This window comes from Gracilinanus agilis, chromosome 6 (assembly GCF_016433145.1).
Source record: "Gracilinanus agilis isolate LMUSP501 chromosome 6, AgileGrace, whole genome shotgun sequence".
Lineage (NCBI taxonomy): Eukaryota > Metazoa > Chordata > Mammalia > Didelphimorphia > Didelphidae > Gracilinanus > Gracilinanus agilis.
The window spans coordinates 284,649,422-284,659,677 of record NC_058135.1 but is presented as its reverse complement, the minus strand read 5'-3'; the positions used below and the strand labels follow the sequence as shown (position 1 = coordinate 284,659,677).

Sequence of the window (10,256 nt, the reverse complement as noted above, 5' to 3'; positions counted from 1 at the left end):
TCTGAGCAATCCAGGCTTATCTTGGCCCTTTATCTATGGTGATCCATGCTATGTTGATAGCAGAGCCTTAGCCAGACAAATGAAGAATCAGTTCTAGTTAGGCTGAAATCTTTCTCTCTCTCTCTCTCTCTCTCTCTCTCTCTCTCTCTCTCTCTCTCTCTCTCTCTCTCTCTCTCTCTCCTCCTGTCCCACTCTCTATTTTTAACCTGACTTTACCTCTCCAGCTATTTTGGTCTCCTCCTTCCTCCCTGTGCCCGTGTCTGCATGAGCACGTGTCCTGTGAGTGTGTGCGTGTCCGTGTGTCCGTCCCGCTCCCCTGTGGGAGGGGCGCCGGAGCCAGGCTGTTTGTGGCCGTGCTGGGGGAGGAGGTGGAAGGCAGGCTGGCTGCCATGGTGCGTCCGCCCCGCTGAGCCCAGGTGTGCCCGTGCGTGCGTGTGAGTGCCAGGGGTGTGCCCGTGCGTGCGTGTGAGTGCCAGGGGTGTGCCCGTGCGTGCGTGTGAGTGCCAGGGGTGTGCCTGTGCGTGCGTGTGAGTGCCGGGGGTGTGCCCGGGGGCCCCCTCTCTCTCCAGCTCTAAGCACGCCCGCTGTGCACCCGTGCCGGCCCCTGCCTGGCGGTCACCCCGGGGGGTGTCGGTGCGTGTGTGTGTCCGTGTGTGTCCGTGTGTGTGCGTGGGGCCCCCTCCCTCCCCGTCCCCCTTCGGCGTCTCCTTCCCGGGGCCTGGCATGGGTCTGGTGCATGTCCGAGTGGGCCCGTCGTGCGTGGGGTGCTTGCCGCTGTCTCGCTCGTGTGCCCTGGCTTGTGTCCGGTTCCTCGTGTCTCCAGAGGCGGCCTGTGGCCCCGGCGCTGCCCGGGCCGCCCCGTCCTCTTTGGGCTCGTCCCCAGCTTCATGCTCTCAGTGTCTTCCTCTGCCTGCTCCCGCCTCCTCTTCCCGGGATGTTCCAGCCTGGTCCCCGTCCATTCGCTCTCCCTCTCCGCCGAGGGGGGAAGGGGGTCCGGGCTCAGCCACCAGCCGGCCGTAAGAGCCCCCGCGGGGGAGTAGCCAGGGAGCCTCCCGAGCGGACGCGGCCTCCCCGGCCTGGGCTGGAGGGCGGCGGGGCCCGCGGAGGCCTCTGCTAGGAGCCCCCGGAGCGTCCGCCCGGAGACACCTTTCCCATGGATGGGAGGTAACAGCGAGGGCCCTGCGAGGCCCAGACATCCTGAGGTGGGGCGCAGGGGGGGCTCGAGGGGCCCCGGGACTCCGGCAGGGCCCTGGGGGGGGGGGGCCCGGCCTGCCCGGCCCCTGAAGGGCTGCGTCGGCGCCAAGCCTAATGCCCCGGCAGCTGGGTCCTATCTGAGCAAACACGGGTGGGGGCCCCGGAGTGACAGACGCCGGTCGGGCCATGTTTGTAGAGGGTAATGATGTGTAGACGTGCCCTGGGCGCTCCCAGCTGGGCCTGCTGCCACCGGGGGGGGGGGTCCCCGGAGGGGGGAGGCCAGAGAGCAGGGGCACTCCCCGAGGGGCGGACCGGGGCGGACGGTCACTGCAGAGCCCAGAAATGAAGCCAGGGAGGGCCTGTCTCTGCGGACGGGCTCCTACGAGAAGCCCCATGGCCCACTGGAGAGAGCAGCTAAGCCAGGCCTTGGGGTTCGGGGGACGGGAGGACAGGTGAGGCTCACCCAGTGGGTGAGAACCCCAAGGATGGGCTCCCAGGCAAGGACAGAGACAGCGTCAGGCTGGCGGGAGAGGCAGGCGCCCGGGGGCCCAGGGCTGACCCTCAGAAGAAGCAGGGGGTCCCCTGCCCGGGCCAGGCCCAAACCGCCCCCCAGCCAGCGCTCATTCCGGCTCTTTCCCCAGGTTGCCAGCAGGTGGGAAGGCGGTGAACACGGCCCCCGTCCCGGGCCAAACGCCTCACGATGAGTCCGACCGCCGGACCGAGCCACGCTCTTCGGTCTCAGACCTTGTCAACTCCCTCACCAGCGAGATGCTCATGGTGAGGAGGATGGGGCGGGGGTCCGGGAGGCGCCAAGGGGGAAGGAGAGCCGGACCCCCCCATAGCCACGCCTTGGGCCAGGAGAGCGGCTCGGGGGATCGCCAGGGGACATGGGCGTCCCGAAGGGAGGCCTGGGGGGCTCAGCGGATAAAGCCAGGCCTAGAGGCGGGGGTCCTGGGTTCCAGGCTGGCCTCACACACTTCCTAGCCGGGTGGCCCTGGGCAAGTCTCTTCACCCCCGTGGCCTAGCCCTGACCGCTCTTCTGCCTCGGGACCCATCCACGATAGTGAGTCCGAGATGGGAGGGAAAGGTTTAAAGAGCAGGCGGGACAGCCTGGCCGAAAGCACCTTCTCCATGCACTGCCTGCTCCTGGGGAGACGGGGGGAGCCCTGGATTTGGGGTTCGAGGCCCCGGGCGTGGACCTCGGACGTCGCCGTGACAAGAAGAATCTCTGACTTTTTACACGACACGATGCCGCTCGGCAGAGACGGGGGTCCGGATGGAATTCTGGGATTGGACCGAATCCGCCTTCCCGGGTGCTGGGAAGGATAAGAAGGCCTGCCCAGCCCCCTCTGCAACCTCCTTATGGCTCCACGCCAGCCGGAGAGGGAGAGGTCGCTGCTGCTATTATCTTCACTTCACGGAGGAGGAAGCCGAGTGCCCGGGATCGCGGGGCAGTGGCACGGCGGCAGCTAACGTGCATTCGAACTCCAGTCTTCCGGGCTCGGGCTCTGGCACAGATTTGCCCGGCTGCCCCTCGAGAGGATGGCGCAGCAGCCTCCCTCCCCGGCAGGGCTTCGGGGAGGCCGGGGCCACCCCACGGGGCTCTTTGGGCACAGGCCGAGCCCCAAGGGGAATGGTGCCCCCCGGAAGCCAGAGAGGGGCGCATGCCTGGCTCCTCGGCTCCTGCCACCCTTGTCTTACGAGATCGCTCTTCCGGCTCCCCCGTCCCTCCCAGGCTCCCTGCGCCTGGCTCCCTTCCGGCCTCTGTCCGTCCCGGGAATCCTCGGGGATGCCTAGCCCCGACCAGCTGTGAGAGCTCCGTCTGCCTTCTTTCTACGTCTCCGGAAACGACCGAGGCCAGATTTAAGCCCACGTCCCCCGAGCCGCCCAGCTGCCCCCGAATCGTGGGCTTCCAGGGCCCAGGACCCCAAAGCTTACAGGGGAGAGCCCCTAAACCAAGATCCCCCCAGATGGAGTCCAGGCTCGACTCGGGGCGAGGAAGACACTTGCCCATCGCCTGCACCTCAGTTTCTGGGAAACGGGGACAGGAAGGGCACCTCCCTTTCGGGGGTCCTTCGAGGCTCCAGGAAGAAAACGCACCCCGCCTGTGTCCGTGCTCGCTGCCAGCTCTAGAGGCCAGACCCAGAAGATGAGGCCCCGAGAGGCTGGGCTGGAGAGAGGGAGGGAGGCCTGCCCGCACCCCCTCTCGCGGGGTCAGCCCCCTCCCGGTGCACTCAGGAGGACGGGCTTGCCTTTGATATTTTTTTGACGATGCCTTCTGAAGGAGAAGGGTCTCCGGCTGCCTGTCCCCCTGGGGCTCCGGTGGGGGCTGCCCGACCAGGTTGCCATAGTTACGGCTCCACTGTGCCATCCCAGATCTGCTTAATTAGGGCTCAGGGCTACGGTGGTGCATGCGGAACCCGGTGAGGAGCCTGGAAGAGGCCCCAGAGTCCTGGAGGCACTGATCCGGGCCTGGCGCCACCCCCGTGCCCACACCCAAAAAGGGGGCGGCTGAGCCCTTGGCCGGGGGCACCCTGTTTTCAGAAATCCGATGATGAGCCGGAGTCGATGCAGAGATTGCCACCAGGCGAGGGAGGGAGCTCAAAATGAAGGCTGGGAAAGAGGAGTTTAAAGGAGCAGCGAGGGAAGGCGAGGCCGCCGCGCCAGGGATCTGTGGAAGAGGGGTCTGGGGGCTGCCGAGAGGGGCAGGCGACGCGGGACAGCCGAACCGTGGAGGATGGGCGCCTCGGAAGGGAGCGAGCCTCCACGGTGGGGCAAGACGCGCGGGGTGCTGGGTTCAGAGCTTCCAACTTCGTCTGACAGTGAAGTCGGTGAAAAGAGAAGGACCCTCCCCGGGCCTTTGGGGGTCTCCTCAGCCAAGGCCCGAGTCTCCCCGGGCTCCGTGCCCGCTCCGTGCCCAGGGCACATATTAGGTTCAGGGCATTGAGAGGGGGCCCGTGGCCTTGGCCAGACTGCCCGGGGAGCCCGAGGGAAGAGAAGCGAGGCCCGGCGTGTGCCCCTGCCTCTCCCGGGATCCACCCAAGCCCGACCCCAGGCCAGGAAGAGCGACTGACACAGCTGGGTCCCTGCGTGACTTCCCAAGTCCTCTTGGCCATTCTAGGCTTCCGGGAGGGCCTCAGTCTCCTCGTCTGTAGAATGGGGATAATCATGCTTCAGAGATTCCTCATCAAATCAAGTCACCGAGTCGTTATTAAATGCCCACCGTGTGCCTGGCCCTGTGCTAAGGGCTGGGGACCCAAAAGGTGGTCCCTGCCCCCCAGGAGCTCACAGGCTATTGGGGGAGGCGGCGGGCCAAGACCGGGGCACAAGGGGGGACACTGGCAGGTTAATTTGGAGGTGGCCGATGGAGAGACAGCCTGGGGAGGAGGAGGGGGGGGGCCGGGAAAGGGATCCCTGTGAGGATAGAAACAGGGGCTTCCCCCCCTCCCACCCTGCCCTGGTGCCCCCCCATGGGACCCTCCCCCAGACCTCGAGGGGGCTTTCCCTGAGGCCTCCGGGGGGGTCTGTGTCTCCTGCCCCAGCTGTCCCCAGGCTCGGAGGACGACGAGGCCCACGAGGGCTGCAGCCAGGAGAACCTGGGCCGGATCCAGTTCAGCGTGGGCTACAACTTCCAAGAGTCCACCCTCACCGTGAAGATCATGAAGGCCCAGGAGCTGCCGGCCAAGGACTTCAGCGGCACCAGCGACCCCTTCGTCAAGATCTACCTGCTCCCCGACAAGAAGCACAAGCTGGAGACCAAGGTCAAGAGGAAGAACCTGAACCCCCACTGGAACGAGACCTTCCTCTTCGAAGGTGAGGCGGCCCTGCCCTCCCGCAGGGAACCCCTGGGGAGCAGGCCGGACACACGCGTCCGGGGGGACGAGCCGGGCGGCCTGGGGGGCCCCCTTTCCCTCAGGCTCCTCATCCGTAGGATGGGAGCATAGATGGCAATCTGAGGGATGGGAAGTTACTACAAGAGGAAGCCTTTGTCTTGTGTCTCTGGCCACTGCAGTTGGGGCTCATGGTGGGTCTTCGGGCCTCCCCGCCCCTAAGGAAGACGGTGGGGGTGCCGTGCAGACAGTCCTGGATTAGAAGCCGGGAGGGGAGGTTCTAGGCCCGTCCCGGCTGCCAGTTTGGGTCTTGCCTCGTCTCCCTCTCCCTGCTCTGTGTCCTGATCCTCCTCTGCCTCCTGGGGACCATTCAGCCTATTGTGGGCTTTGGAGAGGCCTCCCTAAGTGGGAGAGAGAACAAAGGGGGCGGCAGCCGGCAGCTGCGGGCACACGTTTTCCCAAATCCCTGGTAGCAAAGTCCCAGAAAGAAAGGATTAGCCTGCTTTGGCTCAGCCCCCCCGAGGGCAGAGCCAAGGGAGGAAGAGGAGAGAGGCAGATGGGGCTCGAAGCAAAGAGAAACGTCCCAGCAGTTAGAAATGTCTCAGCAGAAGGCGATGAGCTCCCCGTCACCGGAGGTCATCACGCAGTGTGTCGTAGATGGGCTGGATCCCCGCTCGCCTTGTCCGCTGCCTGTCTTTAGAGGCCCTTCCAGCCCTGAAAGCCTAAGCCACGTCGAGGGGTCCGTGCTGGCGAGCCCCTGGTGGGCCCAGGAAAGGCCTCCTGAACAAGGGGTCCCTGAGTGGAACCAGGAGTTCTGAGAGGCTGAGATGAGGAGGAGAAGCATTCCAGGCATGGGGAACAGCCTGGACACAGCCAGGACATGGGGCGTATAAAGCCTGGAAACTTGGGAAGGACTTTAAGTGTCCGAGTCCATCACACAGGGCGGGCGGCCTGGTCACAGAGGCTCTTTAGCTGTTTCGGTTTGGTGGCTACATGGAGGATGGATTGGAAGAGGGGGAGGGTCGAGGCAGGGAGGCTGGTCAGGAGGCTGTTGGAAAAGTCCAGGCAGGAGGTGATGAGGCCCAGAACTGGGGCGGGGGCTGCAAGAGTGAAGGGAGTGTGGAGGTGAGATGTGCTGTGGAGGTAGAAAAAACAAGATTCAGCAACTGATAGGATGTGTGGAAGGAATGAGAGGATGGGCATCAACACTGATTTTCTGGATCTGCATGCCTGGGAGGGTGAGGAGGCCTTCCTCAGAAGCAGAGAAGTTCAGGAGGCCGTGATTTGGGGTGAGGGGGAAGGAAAGAGTTCTGTGTTGGATGAGCCGAGCTGGGATGTTGACAGGATGTCCAGTCAGAAGTGGCTGACTGTGGGTGAGGTGGGACTGCAGCTCAGGAGAGAGGTAGGGCAGGATTTATGGATCTGGGAATCATCTAGAAAGAAAAGAGTAAAGGCCTAGAACAAAGTGTTGGGGAATGTCCAAGTTAGGGGACATGACATGGGGGTGAGCCAGCCAATGAGAAGGTGTTGTCAGAGAGGTAGGAAAAGGGAGAGAGAGACAGAGAGACAGAGAGACAGAGAGACAGAGAAAGGAAGAGAGGAGAGACAGAGGAGAAAGGGAGAAAGAGACAGAGAGGAAAAGGAGAAAAAGAGAAAGGAAGAGAGGAGAGAGAGAAAGGAAGAGAGGAGAGACAGAGAGAGGAGAAAGGGAGAAAGAGACAGAGAGGAAAAGGAGAGAAAGAGAAAGGAAGAGAGGAGAGACAGAGAGAGGAGAAAGAGAGGGAGAAAGACAGAGAGGAAGAGGAGAGAGAGAGAAAGGAAGAGAGGAGAGAGAGAAAGGAAGAGAGGAGAGACAGAGAGAGGAGAAAGGGAGAAAGAGACAGAGAGGAAAAGGAGAGAAAGAGAAAGGAAGAGAGGAGAGACAGAGAGAGGAGAAAGAGAGGGAGAAAGAGACAGAGAGAAAGAGAAGAGAGAGAGAAAGGAAGAGAGGAGAGAGAGTAAGAGGAGAGAGAGAAAGGAAGAGAGGGGAGAGAGAGAGAAAGGGAGAGAGAGAGGAAGAGAGGAGAGAGGAAGAGAGGAGAGAGAGAAAAGAAAAGAGAGAGAGGAAGAGGAGAGAGAGAAAGGAAGAAAGAAAGAAGAAGAAGAGAGAGAGAGAAAGGAAGAGAGAGAGGAAGAAGAGGAAGAGGAGAGAAAGGAAGAGAGGAGAGGCAGAGAGAGGAGAAAAAGAGGGAGAAAGAGACAGAGGAAGAGGAGAGAGAGAGAAAGGAAGAGAGAAAGAAGAGGAAGAGAAGAGAAAGAGAAAGGAAGAGAGGAGAGAGAGAGGAAGGAAGAGGAAGGGGAGAGAGAAAGGAAGAGAGAGGAAGCGAGAAGAGAGAGAAAGGAAGGAAGAGAGGAGAGACAGAGAGAGAGAGACAGACAGACAGACAGACAGAGGGGGGCCGGGGAGATCACTAATGGCTCTGGAGAGGATGATCTCAGTTGCATGATAAGATCAGAAGGCAGACCCAGCCCTGACCCAGCCCCTTTTTCTTGGACTCTAGCAGATAAAGAGAAAAGAGATAGTGGGTGGGAACCTCAAAGAAAAAGGTTGGGGCCCAAAGACTTGAGTTCCAGAGGCGGAAGAGGATCTCTTCCACTGGGAGTCTCTGGGCGGAGGATGGATGATGGCCCATTGAGGGTGTTGTGGTGGGGGTCCCTCCTGTGGCCACGGTCCCTCCTAGCTGTGAGACGCCAGAATTTTTCCATCCATGGAAGGAAGGGCCTGGGGGTGGGGGTTCGGGGCCCACCGTCCTGACTTCCCTCTCGGTCCCCACAGGCTTCCCCTATGAGAAGGTGGTACAGCGAGTGCTGTACCTGCAGGTCCTGGACTATGACCGCTTCAGTCGTAACGACCCCATTGGGGAGGTGTCCATCCCTCTCAACAAAGTGGACCTGACCCAGATGCAGACTTTCTGGAAGGAGTTGAAGCCATGTAGCGACGGGAGCGTAAGACCCTTTCTGTTCCTCCCAGGGGTTGAGGCTTAGCCTCTTAGCTATGAGAAGAGGGTCCTCCCCTTTCCCTGCCACAGCAGGAGAAGGCTTCCATCCTATGGAAAGGGAGGCCTCTGATCCAGGGAAGGGACAATAAGAGGTCATAAAGGACAGCTGGGGCCCCAAAATGCATCTAGCAATGGTCCTGGAGACCAGAGGACCTGAGTTCAATTTCTGCCTCACACACTTCCTAGCGAGACCCTGGGCAAGTCACTTAATCTCTGTTGACCTCGGTTTCCTCATCTGTGAAATGGGATAATAATATCCCCTAACTCCCAGAGCTGTGATGATATTCGTAAAGTGCTTTGCAAACTTTCAAGCACTATACTATTAACTATTGATATAATTAATTAATTATTAGTATAATCAATAATGATTATTGATGTTAATATTATTACCCCCAGGGGGGGGATAAGAGTGGGGGAGCCACTGTAAAAGGGACCCCACAGCCCACATGTGCCTCGCCCCTGCTGCCCCTGGAATGAGCTGGGAATCGGAGAAAAGGGCCTCATCATTCGGAATGTGGCTCAGGCTCAGGCTCCCAGCCCCCACCCCCTCCTCTTGTCTCTTCCAGGGAAGTCGAGGGGAGCTGCTCCTGTCCCTGTGCTATAACCCCTCTGCCAACTCCATCATCGTGAATATCATCAAAGCCCGGAACCTAAAAGCCATGGACATCGGGGGAACATCTGGTACGGGGCGGCTTTGGGGCAGGGCTGGGCGCTGTGAACAAGGGCCTCCGAGCTCAGGGCCCCAAGGCCCCCCGCCCTCTCCCTCAGCTCTCTCCTCGTTGGATTGTGGGATCTAAATCTCCCCTGTCCTTCCCTGTCCGTGTGTTGGACAACATCATCCCATGGAGCTCTCCTTCCTATCAGAACACTCCTGGGGGCAGCTCAGTGGCTACAGAGCCAGGCCTCGAGATGGGAAGTCCTGGGTTCAAATCTGACCTCAGCTGGGTGACCCTGGGCAAGTCACTTAGCCCCAACTGCCTAGCCCTTACCTCTCTTCTGCTTTAGAACCAATATATGGTATTGGTTCTGAGGTGACAGGGAAGGGTTAAAGCCCAAAGCCAGGGCTGTCGGGCTGTCAGCTAGCATTGACTAGGGGTCTCCTATGGGCTGGGTTCTAGAGGAAGTGCCAGGCTCTCTCGGGACCTCTTGCCCACAGCAGCAAGTTTATTGGGGGTTATTCCAGGTTCCTTTCCGGAATGAAGAAGGTAGCGCGGTAATAGAAAGAAAGCCAGCTTGGGACTCGAGCCGTCCGAGTTCTGGCCCCAATTCTGTCAGCTTCCTTGGTGCCTCGGAGCCAGGCATGACCCCTTTCTAGGCCCATGTTTTCCCATCTGTAAAATAAGATCGTTGAGCCCAATGATCCCAGCCCTGACCTTCCCTGCTCTGAGCGCCCCTCCTGAGCGGTTCTGATATTCCCTGTTCTGAGGTCCCTCCCGGCTCTGATGTTCTGTGTTCTAAGCTCCAACATTCTATAATTCGGTATCTCTTCAGGCTCCCTTTAGTCTTTCGTGGCTCCCTCTTCGATTGCTGTCCCCCCCCAAAGGGAAGAACCTCTCTTTTCTCTTCTCTTCTTCTCCTCCTGCCTCCGAGTCCTCCCTCGGCGGAGGGGTCCGGGCCGGAGAAGCCCCCCTTCCATTGGCTCCTGCTTCCCGCCCCACAGACCCCTACGTGAAGGTGTGGTTGATGTACAAGGACAAGCGAGTGGAGAAGAAGAAGACGGTGACCATGAAGAGGAACCTGAACCCTGTCTTCAATGAGTCCTTCATCTTCGACATCCCCACCGAGAAGCTGCGGGAGACAACGATCATTATCACCGTCATGGACAAGGATAAGCTCAGCCGCAATGACGTCATTGGCAAGGTGGGCGGCACCGGCACCGGCACCGGCACTGGGCCACCTGCTAATGCTGGCAGGAGCAGTCAAGGGAGGGAGGGAGGGAGGCCTCTGTGTGCTGGAGGAATTCAATCAATATTTGCTAAATATATGCATGAATGAGGGCAATGAAGCTAAAGTGTAGGAGGGAGGAAGGAGGGAGAGAGGGAAGGAAAGAAGGAAGGAAAGAAGAAAAGGAAGAAAGAAAGGAAAGAAGGAAGGAAAGAGGGAGGGAGGGAAGGAAGAAGGAAGGAAAGAAAGAGGGAGGGAGGGAAGAAAGGAAGGAAGGAAGGAGGGAAGGAAGGAAGGAGGGAAGGAAGGA

At 60.2% G+C, this 10,256-nt stretch overlaps 1 protein-coding gene across 1 annotated transcript in view; it reads left to right on the top strand.

The window, feature by feature from the left end:
- The first annotated feature begins 723 nt into the window (after positions 1-723).
- Positions 724-10,256, top strand: part of SYT7 (synaptotagmin 7) — a 12,726-nt gene continuing 3,193 nt past the window's right edge. Inside the window, exons 1-6 of the mRNA XM_044682007.1 lie at positions 724-1,016; positions 1,836-1,971; positions 4,737-5,007; positions 7,840-8,009; positions 8,629-8,743; positions 9,723-9,922. Of these exons, the coding sequence (XP_044537942.1) occupies positions 724-1,016; positions 1,836-1,971; positions 4,737-5,007; positions 7,840-8,009; positions 8,629-8,743; positions 9,723-9,922 (1,185 nt within the window). The remainder of the gene's footprint in view (positions 1,017-1,835; positions 1,972-4,736; positions 5,008-7,839; positions 8,010-8,628; positions 8,744-9,722; positions 9,923-10,256) is intronic.